Source organism: Castanea sativa, chromosome 6 (assembly GCF_040712315.1).
Source record: "Castanea sativa cultivar Marrone di Chiusa Pesio chromosome 6, ASM4071231v1".
Lineage (NCBI taxonomy): Eukaryota > Viridiplantae > Streptophyta > Magnoliopsida > Fagales > Fagaceae > Castanea > Castanea sativa.
In genome coordinates, this window is record NC_134018.1 from 11,472,301 (window position 1) to 11,492,714 (window position 20,414).

General features: G+C 35.3%; 3 protein-coding genes and 1 pseudogene across 3 annotated transcripts; all 4 read right to left on the bottom strand.

Moving 5' to 3' along the window:
* Positions 1 to 328: 328 nt before the first annotated feature.
* LOC142639445 (uncharacterized) lies at positions 329 to 1,544 on the bottom strand. Its single transcript, XM_075813622.1, has 2 exons — positions 1,260 to 1,544; positions 329 to 958 (listed from the first exon to the last, which is right to left on the bottom strand). Exons 1-2 carry the CDS (start codon positions 1,542 to 1,544, stop codon positions 329 to 331), a joined length of 915 nt encoding a protein of 304 aa, XP_075669737.1.
* Positions 1,545 to 3,568: 2,024 nt separating this feature from the next.
* Positions 3,569 to 4,072, bottom strand: LOC142639446 (uncharacterized). Its single transcript, XM_075813623.1, has one exon. It carries the CDS (start codon positions 4,070 to 4,072, stop codon positions 3,569 to 3,571), a length of 504 nt encoding a protein of 167 aa, XP_075669738.1.
* Positions 4,073 to 4,894: 822 nt separating this feature from the next.
* LOC142639447 (putative FBD-associated F-box protein At5g56820) lies at positions 4,895 to 12,807 on the bottom strand (annotated as a pseudogene).
* A 5,392-nt stretch (positions 12,808 to 18,199) lies between these two features.
* LOC142637949 (F-box/FBD/LRR-repeat protein At4g26340-like) lies at positions 18,200 to 20,083 on the bottom strand. Its single transcript, XM_075811935.1, has 3 exons — positions 18,975 to 20,083; positions 18,707 to 18,859; positions 18,200 to 18,629 (listed from the first exon to the last, which is right to left on the bottom strand). Exons 1-3 carry the CDS (start codon positions 20,019 to 20,021, stop codon positions 18,336 to 18,338), a joined length of 1,494 nt encoding a protein of 497 aa, XP_075668050.1. The 5' UTR covers positions 20,022 to 20,083; the 3' UTR covers positions 18,200 to 18,335.
* Positions 20,084 to 20,414: the final 331 nt, after the last annotated feature.

A 20,414-nucleotide genomic window follows, 5' to 3' on the forward strand; every position in this document is an offset into this window, starting at 1 on the left:
TCCTTTTCCTTTTATCATATGCCCTAATAACCAACAAACAAAAATATATATTTGTTTTCTCAATTTGTCTTTTTCATTTTTTTTTGGGGTTCTGGTATTTCGTAGTGTTATATTAGTCCAAACTCAATGTAGCTTGCATTAAATGTAGGATTCGATTGAATATGGGTCAAGGGCTTATTGGCCTATAGTGAGGGTTTTTTTTTTTTTTTGAGAAACAGCCTATATTGAGTTTGAACATCTTGGTCCATAATCGCTAATGCATGCGATGACCATTATCCAACCTTTTTTTTTTTTTGAGAAGGAGGATATCAAACTTTATTGAAAAAAATTAGCCGTGGTTGGTGAGAATTACAGAAATTAAGTGTGGAGGAACATCCTCCGTCCACACCAATAAACCTCTAACATATCTAGCATGTTTAGCTAGGTTATGAGCTATACTGTTGCCTGAACGACGGACATGGGAGAAAGAAACACAACTGTCTGCCCCTAACGTGGCCTTTGCTGAACTGAGTATGTGACCATATGTGGATAGGGATGTCTCATTTGAACTCTGGGCGGTTATTATGTTGGCTGAATCACCTTCCAATATGAATGAAGTGTACCCAAGGTCTTGTGCAAAGGACAATGCTCTGGCTGCAACCATTGCTTCTGCAATGTCTGGAGAAAAAGGCATGCTCGCTTGTTCGGATAGTGATGCTATTGCTTGCCCATTACAGTCTCGGATAATTACTCCTAAGCCAGCTTTCCCTATGTCTTTGAATAATGCACCGCCAAAATTTACCTTGACCCTTCCTAATGGAGGAGGAGACCACTTGACCGAGGCTGGGCGGTTGTGATGGATCTGTTTAGGGCGTCCGAGATAGCTTGGTGGAATGTGGCTAGAGCCTCTGAAGCGGCATGGAATACTTGCGACAATGGGTACTCTTTGGATGAGGTACGGACCTGGTTTCGACGGTGCCTAATGGTCCACATAACCATAGCCATTAACTCTACATTCTTCTGCTCCTCATGTGTGAAAGCAAGCACTTCTCAAATTGATGGGAAGGTTTTTGCTTGCCTGAAATCAAGGGAAGGGATGGAATCCCATATCTGTGCAAGCTTAGTACAGCCCCATAATGCATGAGCCCCATAATGCATGATATGTGTCTTCCATCTCCACCTTGCAAAGTTCACGTGTCCTCATTCAATATATGTCTCCGTCTCAGGTTGTATTTGGTAGGAATGGCGTTTAGGCAGGCCCTCCACAGGAAATTATGAACCTTGCTTAGGATAGAGAGGCCCCATATCATCTTCCACAATCCATTATTGTTGGGAGTATGGCTTATATGTTGGCTTCTACACTGCTTTGTTGCTAGGAACTTTGAACCAGACTTCACTGTGTAGCAACCTGAAGGAGTAAACGGCCAGATCACCTCGTCCTCTACCTTATTCATACAGATAGGAATACTTGCAATTAACTTTGCCTCATGTGGAATAAATAACCCCTGCAGTAGATTTCTATTCCACTTATGTGTAGTTGGGTCAATGAGGTCTGATACCCTCATGTCTTCAAAGCCTTGTAGCACTTGTGAGCTGATCCGAGGCTGAGTCAGGGAGGGCAGCCATGCATCATTCCACACACTTATCTTCTCTCCACAACCAACCCTCCATTGTACACCCTTTAGTAATAAATCCCGTCCTTTTAGTATACTCTTCCATGCATAAGAACCGGGGTTAGAGTATTGGGCTTCCAAAATGGAACAATGGGGAAAAACTCCGCTTTGAATACTCTATAGAATAAGGTTTATGGTGTAATAATCTCTATGCCTGCTTTGCCAAAAGTGCTTCATTAAAATTAGCTAGGTCCCTAAAATCCATGTCCCCCTCGGATTTAGGTTTACAAAGAGTGTCCCATTTCACCCAATATACTTTTCTTCTATCTCCTTTTTGCCTCCTCCAAAATTTCCTAGTGAGACTCTCAATGTCACAAAGTCCTAAGGGGAGCTTGAAACAACTCATTGTGTAAGTTAGTATTGCTTGGACCACTGCCTTGATAAGAATTTCCCTTCCTGCCTGTGACAAAAGTTTCTCCTTCCATCCCTGAAGTTTTTTCCACACCCTCTCCTTTATGAAGTAAAAGCTGGCCTTCTTGTGTCTTCCTATTAGTGATGGTAGTCCCAAATATTTTTCATATTGCACAATCTCAGGTACCTCCAGTGTGATTTTGATGTGGTTCTTGATTTCATCAGGAGTGGATTTACTGAAGAAGATGGTGGTTTTGTTTTTGTTGATTTGTTGACCAGAGCATTTGCCATATGTTTCAAGGATGTTCATAATCTGTTGGCATTCCTGAATTGAGGCTCTGCAAAACAGTAAGTTATCATCTGCAAAAAGGAGATGAGTTATTCTTGGGCTATTTCTACAAAGAGAATAACCCTTGATTTCGCCTTGTGTTGCCGCCTTATTAGTGAGGCCATGTAAGCCTTCAGTGCACAACAAGAATAGGAATGACGATAGTGGGTCTCCTTGATGTATACCTCTGGAAGGTTTGAACATCCCTTTAGGTTCTCCATTCACAAGTATAGAATAGGTGACTGTTCAGACACACAACATCAACAGATTAATCCATTTTTCAATGAATTCCAACCTTTTCATAACAAATTCAAGGTAGGGCCACTCCACCCTATCGTAGGTTTTGATCATGTCTAATTTAATTGTCATGTAATTCTCTTTTCCACCATGTTTCTGCATACTATGGAGAGACTTAAAAGCAACCAAAATATTATAAAAAATAAGCCTACTTTTTGTAAAGGCACTTTGATTTTTAGTAATAATATTTGGTAAAAAATTTTTAGTCTATTTGCCAAGACTTTGGAGAAAATTTTATAAAGCACATTGTAGAAACTTATGGGTCTAAAATCTGAAGCATACTCAGGGGATTTATTTTTTGGAATTAGGGAAATAAAAGTATGATTCAAATTTTTAGGGAGAGTTACAGTGTTTAGAAAGTGCAATACAGTTTGTGAAACATCATTACCAAGGGTACTCCAGAAGTGTTGGTAGAACAGTGGTGGCATGCCATCCGGTCTAGGGGCTTTTAGTGGGGCCATTTTATTGATTGCCTTTTGCACCTCCAAAGCTGTGAAGTCAAGTGAGAGTTGATGGTTCATGTTAACACTTATTACTTTTTGGATTGAATTGGTTGCTTCCTCACACTGTGTTTCCATTGTCGATGTGAACAACCCCTGAAAATAGGACACTAGGATGTCAGCCACTTCATCATTGCATGTACTCCATTGACCTGTAGAAGCCCGAAGCCTTTGGATTATATTTTTTCTTTTACGTTGAGTGGCCCTACTGTGAAAGAACTTGGAATTTCGGTCTCCCTGTGAAGTCCATAATACTTTAGATCTTTGGAACCACATCCATTGCTCCTTGTCCACCAAACTTGCAATTTCTTTTTTCAACTCCATCAGCCGACCAGTTCGCATGGCTTCCTTTTCAGCATTTATCAATTCTTTTCTTCTCTGTTTCAACATTGCTTGGACATTGCCGAATTGTCTCTGTTCCATATCAGCAACTCCTTCCCTTATTTTTCGATCTTGGGCACCGTTCTAGAGGTTGGATCATCACTTCCTCTAGCATCCCAGACCGCTTCAACAATCTCAGAACATCCCCAGTCTGACAGCCACATTTCATTGAATTTGAAGAGTTTCGGTGCACTGTGGAAATCAAGCCCCACTGTGTTGATCCATAAAGGGCAGTGGTCTGAAGAATTTGCAAAATGGTGATGAATTTTTGTACCTGCTAATCTCAATAGCCAATCATTAATAGCAAAAGCTCTATCAAGCCGCTCCCATATTGAGTGACCTATGGAGAAATGCTTCTGCCAAGTAAAACGATTGCCTGAAAATCCAAGATCAATAAAACCACATTCATCCACCACGTCCCTAAATAACTGCATTTGTGCTTGACTTCTGTTGCTACCTCCAAGTTTTTCTGAGCTCCTAATAATTTCATTAAAGTCCCCGACACATAGCCAAGGGAGATTAAATTTTTTTCTGAAGTTGTCGAAGCTTATTCCATAATTCATGTCGTTTGTGGGTAATTATCTCTCCATAGAAACCTGTGAAGCGCCATGCATCATCCTTTCCCTTATTAATAATGGAATCGATGTGGTTTTTTGAAAAGGTATCAACATGCACATCAATAGAATTTCTCCAATATAGAGCCAAACCGCCCTTTCTATTGTTTCTTTCCACAAAAAATAAGTTGTCAAATTCTATTTTGCGTTTGATCTCTTGTAGCCTAGCTTCATCCCCCCATGTTTCGGCTAAAAACACGACAGAGGGATCTTTAACTCGAATCATCACTTCAAGCTCCTTCCTTGTTCGCAGGTTCCCAAGCCCACGACAGTTCCATACAATGATACTCATGGCAACTGGCGGGGCTGTTGAATAGCCTCTGCCATTGAAGTGTCATGCCCATCCACTCTTGAAACCAGGTGTTTTTTACAAGGTAACACGAGTTGGATTTCATCCTCATCCTCCCTTCCCCTGTCAGCTGTAATTCCTAACTTATCTCCATTATGGGCCGCATATATTGAAATTCCAGCTGTTGTATTTGATAGGCTATAATCATGGGATTCAAATTTTTTTAGAGCTGTGTCAATCTCTTCAATATGGGATTCAAAATCTTTCAGGTGGACTGAAGGAATTTTAATAGGAATGTGATTTATTACCTGCGGATTTTGAGGTATATTCTCGCGTGAAATTTGCTTCGTAACGTCCAAATTTTCCTCTGTTTCCATTCTTGGGAAATTTCGAAAGTCAGCGCTCGGCTGTGGCTCGTTGGTGGACTGAGACTGGCCGTCGCTTCGTGTTTCCATCGGCGACTTCTTCTCGGATTTTGTTGGTTATGCAATGTCATCGCTCAGACCTCCAAGGCCGTCACCCATGCCTGGAACTGTCATAAATGCAGCTTTCCCGGGGTTGAACAGCAACGCTCTGAGCCATGCACCATATCCCTGAATTTCCTCTGATCCGGAGCCTTTACCCTTGAGCCATTTTTCACATTTTTTCTCATCATGCGACACTAGACCGCACCAATAGCAGAAGTTGGGTAATTTTTCGTATTTGAAGGACACCCAGAGTTCATCATCTTCTCCTATATCAATTTTGCGGCCTCGACACAAAGGTTTTGAGATATCCACCTCCACCCTTACATGGACAAAATTATTCCTCACTAACTCTTTTGGATTTTTCGTTTCCGATACTTCTCCAAGGGATTCACCCAGTTCTATGGCTGTCTCGGAGTCCAGTAATCTCATCGGTAAGCCATGTATTTGCACCCAAATTTTGGTCTTTGTAAAGCGCAAATTTTTGGCTGGTGTCTTGTAATCATAATGCTGGAGTAAGACTACAGGTCCGTTTGGATACAGCTGAAAACTGAAAATTGAAAATACTGTAGCAAAATAATTTTTAAATGTGTGAATAGTACTGTAGGACCCATTTTTAATAAAAAGTTATTGAAAAGTGCGCGCACAGTACGTGCATAGTGTGCGCACAGTGGACTGTCCCTGAAACGTGCAGCAAAAAAGAAAAAAAAAAGGAAAAAAGAAAAAGAAAAAGAAGGAAATGCTGAACGCTGGATGCGTTCAGCGCAATCCAAACCAAGCCCAAGTGTTTATCAAAGGACCATGGCTGCTGCACTAAAACTCTTTCAGCTAAAGATTCTAGTTCAAATATAAAAAGCAGAACGTGGTCACCCGCCTCTCTGATTTTGAACTCATTGCGAGCCCTTCACAAGGGTTTGAATGTTCGTCCAACAGCTTCCACGTTAATGGCACGTTTAGTCAGGAACTTTGCTGCTAGTACATACTCCTTGCTTTTTAAGTTTTTTGATTTTGTCAGGCTGAGTTTGGTCTCTTCTTCAGCAGTCAGAGACAGTTTTTTCCATTCACTTAGAATATCTTCCATTGCAGGGACAGTAGTAAGAGTTCAGAGAGAGAGAGAGAGAGAAGGAGAGCGTTTCCCAGATTCCCAGAAGAAAAACCCCCCACAAAGCCCTACTGCAAACGTTGTTAGCAGAGGGAAGAAAATATCACTCCGAAGAAGATAACTAGGTTCTACTTACCACGGTCTCCAGAGAGAGCATCGTGGAAGAGAAAGAGGACCATTATCCAACTTATATGGGCTAAATTTCTACAAGAATTATAAAATAATAGGACTACATTAGTCAGTATATCTGTATGTGACTGTCTGCCTGATGATGTTTTCTTAAAATGGTGTACAATGCGCCAGGATTTAAAATTCCAAGCAGCCAAAGAAGCGCCCTTTAAACTTTGCATTCTTAACCCGTACGGTTATATTACAGGAAAATCATTTTCACAGTGCCATTTCTTATCTGACCGACCATGCAACAAGCCTATGAGAAAGTCTAAGTACACAACGTTGCATTTGGATAATGCTTGTCTTTGATTTTAAATCTATAAATTTTAAAATTCCTTGTTAAAATTGGTTTATACTTATGATAGTTTGAAATTATAAAATTTAAAATTTAGAATCTATTGAAGTTCTATGTTTTAAGAATTTCTAAAATTTTATGAGTCTAGAATTAATTCAAATCCAAGGATTTTAACGTTTAAAATCCTTTGTGGATTTGTTAAATCTAAATCCTTTGACCCATTTTAAACTATTCAAACAAAGTGCTTGAATTTTAATCACCTAAATCTAAATCCACATGCCCAAATTCTATTATCTAAACAAACCACACAAAAAAATAAAGAAATAAATAAATTGAAAACAAACATCAAACATATTGATGTGGTAATCTGTAATTGATGTGTCATAAAGTGATAGTAGTGGTGGTCCCAAAACTGATTTTTCCTTTGTTTTGGGCCAATTTTGGGCTAGTTTGGCTTAGCTCAAACTGAATTTGCTTTATTTTGGGCTAATTTTTAAAATGTCGAGTTGATTTTTCTTTGTTTTGGGTTGATTAAGAATAGCCCAACAAGTTTTTAGGCATGAAAAGCCTCATTTTTATATTTAAAGGATCAAGTCATCAACACCTAGTTTATATAATATATATTTAATATAAAATTATATATATATATATATATATATATATATATATATATTTATATATAGCAAGGATTCATTGAGATCTTGATCTCTTTTTGAAATATCTTTAGATCCAACAAAGGAATGTCTTCCTTTGTTGATCGTCAGAGGTTTGTTATGATTAAAACTTATTTTAATAGTTCCATCAAGATATTGTTGGATATGACCAAGATTTATTCTTCAAAAACAAATTTAGGCTGAGTTTGGATACGGATGAAAATTATTGCGTCCGCGTCTGTGCGTTTTTTTTTTTTTTTTTTTTTTTTTTCTGCTGCTGCACGGGTCAGAAGGGACAAAGGTTACTGTTCATGCACTGTGCATGAACAATAGCCCACTTTTGCTGACTTTTCAGCACATTTGTGGGTCCCGTGTACTGTTCACGGGACCCACAAACTTCACTTTTCAGAATTTTTTATTAAAAATGGGTCCCACGACACTATTCACACATTTAAAAATTATTTTGGTACAGTGTTTTCAGTTTTCAGTTTTCAGTTTTCAGCAATAAGCTCTATCCAAACGGACCCTTAACAGGTAGGGATTCTTGTTCCAACAACCATTCTTTGGAAAGATTAATATCTTGCCATTGAATCATTTTTGGGACTTGAATCTTAGCATCAGGGGTAGAACACTGTATTAACATAGTTTTACCATTAGGGTCTCTTACATATATATATATATATATATATATATATATATATATATATATATAATTGCAATTTTCTTAACACAGAACTGCACACCACAAGTTTTTTCCTCCTCCACCTACAATGTTGTGTGATTACTCCATTTTACAGGTGATTTTGGTTGGTTTAGGTGCGGTCTTGTGAGTTGAGCAATTTTGCGAACACCCCTAGGCCCTAGTTGCTACTAATTATATTCAGCCAACTCAACTAGGTGTGAAAAATGTTGTGAAATTTATTGTGCCTAGCATTATTCTAAGCCTATATACATAAAGCTTTGAAAAACCTTGGCTTAAGAATTTTACCTTACTTTTGAAAAACCTGGCCTATAATAATTTTTTTTTTATTACTATAATTTACCCTTGAAGATAAGTTTGTACACTCTGGTTTAAATCTTGCACCCCTTAACTACATATTAGTCCAGCCCAAAATTAAACAACAACATAGATCACAGGTTTCTCTAAGAGTAAAAAGAGAATGTTTGTTAGTCGTAAGTGTCTCTTTTTATCAAGAATGTATATTATATGTGTGTGAGTGTATGTCTAATACTGATTGTGTGTTATTTTTTATTTCTTATTATGTTATTTGTGTGAATTGTGATGTGTGTGAATGTGCGTTGTGTACTACAAACATAATATAATTTTATATAATTTAATAATTAGAAAATATGGAGGTTCCGTTACATGTGTGTATATTATTATCATGTTATAATAACTTTTTGTTATAAAGTTAGTGATTCAAGAACCAAAATAGTAAAATTACTAATTTTTTAAGCATTTTATTAGTTATGTAGATACATAGTGTATTACTTATGTATGGATGACTATGGCTGTGTGGGCCAATTTAATACAATGACAATGGGTTGAGTTTTGTTATTTAATTTGAAATATTTTTTTTATAAAAATAATACTTGAAATAGATAATGACAACTTCATAAAAATTAAAAATGTTATGCAAACTTAATAAAATAAAATGGTCACACTTACCAACATTAACAATAAATAATGACAATTGATAATTATTCTGAAATTTTAAAATACTCGCAAGTGTACGAACCATACCGAAGTATAGTTTGACAAGAACGAGGTCGAACCTACAGGGACTTAAATGAACGTAGGAAAATTAATTAAATCTTAACCAAATTAATCCTAATCTAGTTTAATAAAAATTGGTTGTTTTAAAATTAAATAAACTAAGCAAATAATCAAATTAAGCAAATAGTTAAACTAAGCAAATATATAAAGCAATAAAAAGATGTAAACAATCAAGGGAAAAGAATTAAAGTTTTGGAATCCGCCTTGTAAGTCATATCAGCATATATTTATGATCATTAATTTTTCCCAACTACTACATGATAATCTAAAAATCAATCTTGCTATCATGGAAAATATTCTCATTAAAATCTTTATTTTAAAAATCAAAAGCATGTTCTTCTTTGCTTCTTAAGTATAAAATTAAATCATCAATTGTATTTATAGCCAAACAAATCACAAGATATATCCAATTCTAAAAATCAAATCATAAATTGTATCCATTGACAGATAAATCACAAGTGATATCCAATTTTATAATCAAGAATTAATAAACCAAGCATTCAATTAATTAAGACAAATCCTAAATCATGAGAAAAACATGATTGAACTTATATCTAGAATCTCATCTTAGTCAATTGATATGAAGCAAGAAAAATTTAAATAATTAAAGAACAACTATCGTGGGAAAAATTAAATCACATAAATATTACTAATAATCCTTAACAAGGTTTCATCCTCAACTCTAATTATAAATTTAGCTACTCATAATAATTAAAATAAAACACAATAATAAAATACTAAACATTAAACTAGACAAATAAAATAAAACTAATTGTCATGGAAGAAAACCAAAGAAGTAGCCGCACTCTCTATGTTCAGCCCTCAGCCCTAGCACTCGCCCCCTTGAATTTTGCCCTAAAGAGCCTATAAATAGGTCAAAGAATCCTATTACAAGTTGAATTCCCGTTTGGGGAAAATTCCAGATTTTTAGGCTTTACTTAACCGACAATTTTGGCCCATTTAACGTCAGAATTCGGACTTTTGGTAAAGTATAAAGTTGTAGCCTTTTAAGTTAAATTTCTAGCCCAACTTGAATCATCTCGATTGGACATCTGAACCAAAAGTTATGCCAAAAATACTAACTGATGTGCAGGCTGGAATCCTAATCCGAATTGAACTTGGATTTGATGCAAATTTCCTTTGATTCCCTGCTCCAATTGGACTTAAATTTAATTGGGTTGGTCTTCTTTAACTTCATCATGGCCATTGTAAAAGTAAAGTCCATTAGCTTTCTTCATTGCACAAATCCACTTATTTAATTCCATTCTCCTACAAAAGATAAATTCACGCAATAAGATTCAATTAAGCATAAAATTGATTATTCACCATTATTCCAAAACCAAATATAAAATGCATGAATTACCTCAAAATAAGTATAATAATGCTTCTAACAATGATATAAATATGCAAAATTAAGCTATTATCAATGCATATCAATAATAAAGTATATTCTAATGATTTTAAAATATGAAAACTTAGAAGAAATTTGCAAAATTTCATATATTTGCATTTTTTTTATCGATAATTGAATATATTCAATTTTTTATATTAAATTTTGTTTGGTTCAAGTTTCCTAATGACCCCCCGAACATAATTCCTAAAGCTGCTGCTGGACATTGTCGGTAAGACTCTTGCCCACTTTAGGATACATCTAGTAATTCCAACTCATCCTTTTAACCCCCACAAATCTTTGAAAAAGAAAAGTTGTAAGGTGTGATGACAGACATTTAGGAGTATTCTCACAAAACATCTTCTCAAAACTTAAACTTTCTTCTTCATAACTGAATAATTCCCAAGATTCAAAAGATTCCCATAAACCAAAAGATGTCCCATTATCCGAAGAAAAGCTCGTTCCCTACTAACAGAGAAATAGTTCAATTAAGGAGGTTTTAGGGGAAATTTAACATACGTTATCAAAGATAAGCACCGCAAGTTTAGGAGCCCGATGAAGCAAGAGTGGTAGCAAATGCTCCATAAGAGAATGACGACCAAACCCAAATTTCAAGTAGGCCAATTTATGAAACATGGGAGGATCAAAATCAAATGCATTGCAAAGGCACTGCACAAGACAACATAATAATCATAAGTATCAACAACAATATTACTACTTGTCCAAGAAGAAGTATCAAACGTGTTTTACCTTTGTGGTGCGTGAGTCCAAATGCAGAGATTTAACATTATAGGGTGCTCTGATGAAGACCCATACCCTATTTCCATATTCTCGAATATCAGTTACATCTATATCTGTGGTCTCAAGGACTGCTTCAACTAAGTTGGATAGGTTTTCCAACAGAATGGCTTTACTTAGATGACCTGCGAAATAAATGTACTCGAGAGATGGGGCGTTTATCTCAAGTTTGTAGTGCTGTGGATGGATACAAAACTATAATCTTTTCAGTGTTGTCGGTACAAGTCTTGGAGGACAGGGCAGCAACTAAGGAATTTGGAGAAAGAGTCTGGGTTTGCATTCTTCACTGCTTGAAGATGCAAAACCTTGAGACTTGGAAATCCTGTGGCTGAAGGAGGAGGAGGATTAAGAAAAATACTGCAAACTAATTTCAGCAGAGGCGAAACTTTTTTAGGGGATTGGCATTGCGAAGAGCCCAGACTCTAGACACGATATGCGCAAATGTAAAACCCCTCTACCGATCCCACGAAGACATCATAGGGAAAGATGATATCCCCTTAAATTCATCTCTGTCAAAGTCGAGATTTGGGACCAGAGTCCAGAGACTCCACCGCTTTGACAAAAGGCTTCTGATAACAGCGTGTTTGGTTGTGAGAAAGGAGAGGATATGACAGAGGAGAGACTCTGGTAGATTGCTGATCCTGTCCACCATTGTTGATTCTTCTAGTTCTAGAGTTTGGCGTTTTTAGGTGAATTTAGACTCTGGTATATTTGGACGTGGCTCTGACCGACTGGACTAACCAATCCAATTTCATTGGTGGAGATACTATTTTTGTCTTTATATTTTCTTTTCACTTTCACCTTCGGTCCGTATTTATTTTTAATACTTTTAATTCTCAAAATAAAAATAGAAAAAATTTTATTTTAGTTACTACCGTTATCTTACTAACGGAAAAATAACATATGTGGCAAACGGAGTGCATGTTCACACACAAAATGCTGATGTGATAATTAAAATAATAATAATAAATTTTATTTCACATTTAAAATTGTCATGTCAGCATATAATTTTTTTTAAAAGTAATTTATCAATTTTAACTAAATTAAAAAAAATTAAAAACAAAAATCACATTAATTAAGATTTGAGTGGATTTTGAATCTAAAATTTTAAAACCCAACAAATTATATATATATATAATTTCCTCTTTTTTGGGAAGAATTTGAAGAACTCATAACAGAACATGAATTCATGTTCTTCAAGCTCTGGACAGCCCCAAATGGAAAAAAAAATAAACAAAATAAATATTATGTTGAAGAGTCCCACACTCTCTCACTTGATTCAAAGCCAAACCAAATTCGAAGTCTCTCTCTCTCTCTCTCTCCAGATTAAGACCCAATTGTCACCTTCACGGCCATGGTTTTCAGATGTCGTCTCTTCTTATCTCAAGCTCTCTTCTCACACAAACCCTTGGCTTTGTCTCTCTCTCTTTTTAGATCGATCTAAACCCTCAACCATTGTTGTATGGTGTTTGGATTTGAAACCCATAAATCAAACCCAAAAAGGACCCACTGCAGTTCGTGGCTGTGGTGGTCAACAGTGAAGGATTAAAGCTTGAGGAGCTTCGGCTTGGGTTCCTCGTGGTGAAACAGAAGTAGAAGATTGGATGGTTATGATTGGTTTGAAGTCCGTTGACCACCACCACAGCCACAAACTTTGAAGATTGGTGAAGAATTAAAGCTTGTGGATGTGGATGTGGTGGGTTTGGAGATTTCGGATTGTTGGTTTGAGCTGAGTTTCGGATCATTGTGATTTTGTGTTTGGTTTTAAAGAATAAGAAAATCTTGTCCAAGATGGATTGTTGGGTTGTTGTTAAAGATGGATTGATGGGTTTGCGTTTGTGTTTGTATTCTTGCTGGTTTTTGGGTATGTGGATTTTTGTTTTTGTTTTTGTTTGGTTGACAAGAAAGAGCTGCTATTAGGTTTGTGTTTGTGTTCTTGCAGGAAATCAATTTGTGTTTGGTTGACAAGAAAATGTTAAAAAATTTGGGCATGTGTTCCTATATTTAAAATCTAGGTTTGTGGTCTTTAGTGTTCTTGTTGAAGATGAAGACAGATCTAAATTGATGTATTTTTTAGATTTTAATTTTGTTTTTTGTTTTTTATTTTGTTAAAATTGATAAATTAAAAAATTTTAATTGGTTGTTGATGTGACATTTTTAATATTATTTTAATAGCTGCGTCAGCATTTTGTGTGTCAACATGCACTCCATTTGCCACGTAGGCTATTTCCGTTAGTGAGATGACGGTGGAAACCAAAATGGAATGGTTTTTTTTTTTTTTTTTTGAGGTACCAAAGTGGGAATGGGGTAAAAATGTAAGAACGAAAATAGTATTTCTGCCAATTCCAAACTATCAAGATACATTGCTCCAGAAATATGACCCTTTTATTTATTTATGGGATGGCATTGGCAACATAAATGCTAATTAGAATTCCTAATTTCAACCGGGTTTAAATTCTATATCAAATGGGACTATATATATATATGTGTCTATTTTATTTCCTTGTTACCTTTGGACACTTTTTTTTTTTTTCTTTTTTTCATATTACCCTTATCTTTTATTCCATTTTTTAATGAAATGGCAACAAACATGTTGATTAGAAATCTTGATTTCAATAGGATTTAAATTCTATATCAAATGGAACTCTACCGATATGTATGTTCATTTTGGAGTGATGGAGGTATCAAGTATGCATTCTTCGTTTTTGCTTTTTTTTTTTTAATTTTTTTTTTCTGGCGTTACTGTTGGTTCTTTGTCTACATGTGGTTGTTAATTAATGAATTCAAACCATTTGAAAACATTGCACAATCTTAACTTTGATATAATTATATGCTTATGATCTGATTAAATATGGTTAAGCATGATTTTCACAATTGAGAAATGTTACATCCACAACATTTTTACAACAAATTATAGGTAGTTGATTGTTATTAGTTCAAATTTAAATCTAACACTAAGATTATTTTTTTGCTCCAACAATAGCAACTAGTAATAACCTGCCACTTATGGAACTCTACCAACATGTATGTTCATTTTGGAGTGATGGAGGTATCAGTATGCATTCTTTCTTCGTTTTTGCTTTTTTTTTTTTTTAATGTTTTTTTTTTTGGTGTTACTGTTGGTTCTTTGTCTACATGTGGTTTTTAATTAATGAATTCAAACCCTTTGAAAACATTGCGCAATCTTAACTTTGATATAATTATATGCTTATGATCTGATTAAATATGGTTAAGCATGATTTTCACAATTGAGAGATGTTACATCCACAACATTTTTATAACAAATCATAGGTAGTTGATTGTTATTAGTTTAAATTTGAATCTAACACTAAGATTACTTTTTTGCCCTAACAATAGCAACTAGTAATAACCTGCCACTTAAGATTTGTTATAAAAATATTTTAGACATATGATTTCTCTTTCACCATTATATGCTTATGGTTTTATTAAATATGGTTAAACATGAATTTCATGGTAATATATCCTCCATAAGAATTCATGATAGACTGATTTTAACAAGTTGTGTTTGCCTATTTAATTTTTACCTAAACTTCTTCTCTTTTCCTTCACCTTTTTTTTTTTCCTATCAAATTATTAAGATGTCCTACACATGTATTAAATTTTTAAAAGATTTTATTAAATTTGGACGTATCAGATTGCTAATTAGTACACTTTTTTTCTAAAGAATTATAAATTTTAATTATAATTAGGAGTTACATCTTTCTTTTACTTGAATTATCAATTTTAATTTTTAAAAGATTTTATTAAATTTGGACGTATCAGATTGCTAATTAGTACGATTTTTTCTAAAGAATTATAAACTAAGATTTTAATTAGGAGTTACATCTTTCTCAAAAAATTAGAAATTATTAGATATCATTCTATGATGATTCTAGGCAAAACTCTTACCCCTATTTTGGTGAGATAACTATTTACAATTGATCACTTTTTCTTTAATCTTTAATATCCTTTTTCTTTAATCGATAATATCCTATAAGCTATAACTCTTTTAGGAAGCTTATCTGAGCATTGCATCTGTTTGGTTAATGAGAAAATGGGAGAAACTGGTTTAAATCAAGCAATAACTAAAACATTTGGATTTAATTGGTGTTTCTTCTCTGTTTGCGATGTAAGCCTAGAAGATTTTATAGAGTTTACTAGCCTTAATTTGCCTTCTTTTTTTTTTAACTACGTATAGTTGGGTTATTTATTTATTTATTTATTAATCTCTATAACCAAAGAGTCTTCCAGAACTACAATAATAATGGAACTGACCCCTTGAAAGTATTTTGCATATATCTTGCGACCAGTATTTTTACATGAATAAAAGCAAAATTCATTACCAAAGAAAAAGGAACACAAGTTCTACAACTTAGTGCAATTGAGCACCGCACAAGAGCTCCAAACCACACAGCAGAAGTAGACAACAAACCCTCTTCTACACTGCACAGCCAGTAAAAATAGTAGCACTATTACATGTTAGAGAAGAACTACACAAATTTACAACAAAACTCAAATATATATATATATATATATATATCTTTAGTTCTAGAAAACATTAGAAGAGATTTGCACATCAGACTTCGTTATGCAGTGACAACTTCACCTTCTTGCAAAATTCAATTCAAGTTTTAACATCACACTTGATGAGGTGTCAATGGCATTTTCAGATCTAACATGCCCTCTGTATACCCAAGCTTTTCTTTGTAGTCAAATATGATAAACAGAAGTAGCCTTGCCCACTTTACATATTACAGCCTTGAGAGAGATTTTCTGCAACTCTCTAGTAACCCATTCAATCACAACATCCTATTGACACTTTGGGTTCTTAACCACAAACATGGACATCATTTTTCTCCAAATTCTTTGGGTGAAAGAGCATTCATAGAAAATACGATCCCTATTCTCTATGCGACTTATGTAGAATAATCACAATCTATTAATTTCTAGTGCTCCCTATGTAGGGAATATACACCATTTCCAGATTTGTAAGATGCAAAAATAGAGAAAAAAAATATGTGCAAAAGAAAACAATCAAAAGGAGATTTTCACATGGTTTGGCAATTTGCCTAAATCCATGAAGTTTCAATGATTTTACGGTTTTCAAGGAAAGAATACAAGTTGTGGCAATATAGTTTTTTTTTCTTTCAAAAAAACACACCAAACCGTAATCTAAAAACCACAGTATTTTCACTCGCACACAAATGATTCACAATGGGTTAAAAACGGGCCAAAACTTGGGTTTGTCGGCCCAAGCCTCTACTCTGTGGATTAAGCCTAAGAAAACCTCTCATTAAAAACGTAGCACTTTCATATTGGATTGGGTCATAATCCGGATCAAACACAACTAGGCTCCACATAGCCTAACACCCTACTCTCTATGAGACATAGAAAATATGATCCCTACTCTCTATGTGACTTAGCGGTCTATCTGTAGTGCTCAATCTAATTTTCACAGCAAGCTAGATAATACAAGAATGCTTAGGAATTGAAGAGGGAATCCAAATTAAATGATGTTAATCCACAGCAGGAGATTTATTTCTAATGCACTCCAATGTAGCTGCAAATGAAAATTTACCTGGAGATTCATTTCCAATGCAGCTGCAATTGAAAATTTATATGACTTGGATGGCAGCCAAATGACTGTCTATACTCCTAAGCGTCACATTAAATTTAGTTTGTAAAGGCCGCCCCAAGTATGTCATTAGAAGAGTAGAGCAAAAGAGCCAATTGTTCCACATCAGGAACAGGACCAACAAGAATTAATTTTCTCAATTTCTCTTACATCTAATACCACCTCAAAACACAACAAAACATGACATGGAAAATAAAAGAGAGAGTTGCCAGCTGAGCTATAACTTATTGGCAGTTATACTAGGAATCTCATCCCAGATTTAATGGTGATAGCTATACTTTTTTTTAGCATGAATATGAAGATGTTTTCCATCTCGCAGGACATCTACAGGGATCAACAACTAAAAGCATTAGGCGAAAAAGGAACATAGCATGAGATAAAATAAAATTCATGCTACTATTTTAGAGAACAATTAAAGATAATAGCATAAAAGGTTAATTGCAGATTCTATAGACCTAAATTGATTCTATAAACCATCTATAAGAATTTTAGGGCTAGTTGATTAATGAGTTTCCTAATATGGTACTGTGGATTGTGCTCTAAACTCTTGATTCACTTGACCAGATTTGCAAGTATACAGAAACGGTCAACTCCTAATTTTTAAAGAGTCTCACACACAAGCCCTTTGCAAATGTGTACATGCCAGTGTTGTTAAAAGCGCGCTTAAAGAGCAAAGCGCAGAGCTCTTGGGGCTTTTTTCCTCTAAAGCAAAGTGCCCTCACAAAAGCGTGCTTTTTTGAGCTTTTTCTAAATTAAAAAAAAAAAAAAAAAATCCTGATTTGATTTTTAGCCATTAGATCTACATATGTTTGATATAAGCCATTGATTTAATGCATAAAAACTAATAGTGTGGTGTGCTACCATACACAAAAGCCTATCTCTTTAGATATTTTTGAACTTTTGACCACAACTACACAAACAAACACTAAATCAGACACTCACAAAGATAACATTACTTAACATTCTAGTACTTTTTAGCCTTTGCCTTCTTGGTTCTATACTTCTATTTCGATTCAATCATGCTTTGTAATCATGGCCATCATATATCATGGTCGCTTATATTTTGTAAAGCACAAAAGAATAATATAAATGTTATATAAATTATATAAAATGTTTTCTTGTAATTTATATGATTAATTGATCACTTCTTTGTTGTATTAATCATTAATAATTTTTTTTATAAATTATTAAATTTTAAAAAAAAATGTGCGCTTCACATTAATCAGAAGCACGCTTGCACTTTGCGCCTAGGCTCTAGAGGCCTTTGCGCTTTAGTGCGCTCAGCGCTTTTAACAACACTGGTACATGCAGTGTTTTGATCGTGGGGACAAGTATGCAATTGAGTGTTGAGTTGATGTCTCATACTAGTTCAATAATAGCAAATTCTAAGGGGGAAAAAATCCAAAAATGAAGACACAGAATAAACATTAAGTGGCATCCATGAAAAGTTGCAACAATAACTCCTACTTTCTATCTCTCTCTCCAAATCTCAAAATAGAGTGTGCTCAAAATCAAAAGACCAATAGCACTTGATTAATCAAGGATCTAATTATACAAAGAAAAAAAAACAGCGTTTCGCTTTGAATTGTAAGTTGGAAAAACGACTAACCAAGAGAGAGACTAATTAAAGAACATCCTTCAGTTAAATGCAATTTGACAAGTGCTAGAAAGCCTTGGGAACTTCAATAATTCATTGAGAACATAAACCTTGCCTGCTGAAGTTAGAGTATAAGAAGAGACTGACATTGTCTTTAAGACTCCTGCGCACTTTAGGATACGTCTAATAAGTTCTAGCTCATCCTTTATCCTGTGAAATCCTTGAAAATGAAAAGTTCTAAGGTGTGATGACAGACATTCAGGAATATCTTCACAGAACATCTTCTCAAGACTAAAACAGTCTTTCTTTTCATCACCACAACACTTGCTCCATTTCTGCTAACAAAGGAATGGTTCATTTAGGTTTAGGGGGGTTAAAAAAAAAAAAGTATCTTGATGTGAAATTAACATACCTTATCAAAGATAAGTACCGCAAGTTTAGGAGCCCGATGAAGCAAGAGTGGTAGCACATTCTCCATTAGACCATGATGACCGTACCCAAAGTTCAAGTAAGCCAATTTATGAAACATGGGAGGATCATCAAAATCAATTGCATTGCAAAGGCACTGCAAAACAACATAACAATCACAACTCCGACTCCCAACAACAACAATATTACTACTTTGTCCAAGAAGAAGTGCTTAGCCATTTAATAATAGAGCATGAAAAACATGTGTTTACCTCTGTGGTAGATGCGTCCATATGTAGAGATTTAACATTATAGAGAGCTCTGAGGAAGGCCCATACCCTCTTTCCATATTCTTGAAGCCCGTCAAATAATTCAGTTAAACAACTAACACTTACATACGAATCCGAAGTCTCGAGAACTGCTTCAACTAAGTTGGACAGGTTATCCAACAAAACGTCTCTGCCAATATTACCTATGAAATAAAGGTACTCAAGACATGGGGCGTTTATCTCAAGTTTGTAGTTCGGAATATGGATACTAAATTGTAATCTTTTCAGCGTCGGCACAATGATTTTAAAATTGTTTTCATCGTCTTCGTTCCCCAATATTTCCAGAGACAAATCCTGAAGGACAGGGCAGCAACTAAGGAGCCTGGAGAAAGAGTCCGGGTTTGCATATTCCACTAAGTGGAGATGCAAAACCTTGAGACTCGGGAACCCCATGGCTGAAGATGATGGAGGATTGAGAACAATGCTGCCAGCCAATTTCAAAACAGCTAAAGTTTTGCAATAATTGAAGAGAGTAAAGGGCAAGATGAAATGGTCAGGAAGGGGAAGGTAAATGTCGAGATCAAGCTCTTCAAAGCCGCGTGTAATCGCGGTACGGAGCCATGTATCAAGGTGAATCGGGTCACAATCGTTTTGCCAGTGGAGGCGAAACCTTTTTGGGGGATTGTGATTCGCATTGCGAAGAGACCACACCCTAGACACGATATGCGCGAATGTAAAACGGTACCGTTTCAAAAGAGGCAGAGGAGAGGGTCTTTGCCAGGTGGGATACGAAGGCAAAGAAGATGATATCCGGAGAAATCCAACTTCGTAGTAGTCGAAGTCGATAGTTGGGACGAGAGTCCAGAGAGTCTTCCACCTGCTCGATAAAATGCTGGTGACAACGGCGTCTTTGGTTGTGAGAAAGGAGAGGATGTGGGAGAGGAGAAAGTCGGGTAAATCGCTGATCCTGTCCACCGCTATTGGTTTCTTGCGTTTCAGTTTCAGTATTGGCTTCTTGCTTCTTTTTGAGGTTGATTTGGATTTGGCCATTCAGATTTTGTTGTGGAGCACAAAGTCTGGAATTCCCAATCGAAACTATCAAAATACTTACTGCGCTTCAGAAGATGAGAATAAATAGGTTTCAAAGTTAATTCCCGGGATTTGGAAATTTTGGAGGGCGCCAATTTGCTTTTAGGTTTTTTTTTTTCTTTTTTTTTAGGATTTGGTTTTAGACTTTTGAGATTTCAAAGTGTGATATTGATTTTTTTTTTTTTTTTTTATAGTTAGAGGGCGTTTGGATTGCGTCCACGTGTACGTCCGAGTTTTGTTTTGTTTTTTTTTTACTTGCGTTTGTCACTGTTCATTGGTCATGAATAGTGATTTTAGGCTAATGAATAGTAATTTTTGGCATGAACAGTATTTTTTACACATTTAAAAATTATT

What these genes read in the sequence shown, in the direction of transcription:
- LOC142639445 (XM_075813622.1), bottom strand. Translation starts at nt 1,544, where the DNA reads ATGAGGGTATCAGACCTCATTGACCCAACTACACATAAGTGGAATAGA. An exon ending in GCCTCTCTATCCTAAGCAAG is followed by an intron (nt 959 to 1,259) that starts GTTCATAATTTC and finishes GTGGACCATTAG; the next exon opens with GCACCGTCGAAACCAGGTCC.
- LOC142639446 (XM_075813623.1), bottom strand. Translation starts at nt 4,072, where the DNA reads ATGAATTATGGAATAAGCTTCGACAACTTCAGAAAAAAATTTAATCTC.
- LOC142637949 (XM_075811935.1), bottom strand. Translation starts at nt 20,021, where the DNA reads ATGGCCAAATCCAAATCAACCTCAAAAAGAAGCAAGAAGCCAATACTG. An exon ending in TGGACGCATCTACCACAGAG is followed by an intron (nt 18,860 to 18,974) that starts GTAAACACATGT and finishes GTTGTTTTGCAG; the next exon opens with TGCCTTTGCAATGCAATTGA. An exon ending in CGGTACTTATCTTTGATAAG is followed by an intron (nt 18,630 to 18,706) that starts GTATGTTAATTT and finishes CTTTGTTAGCAG; the next exon opens with AAATGGAGCAAGTGTTGTGG.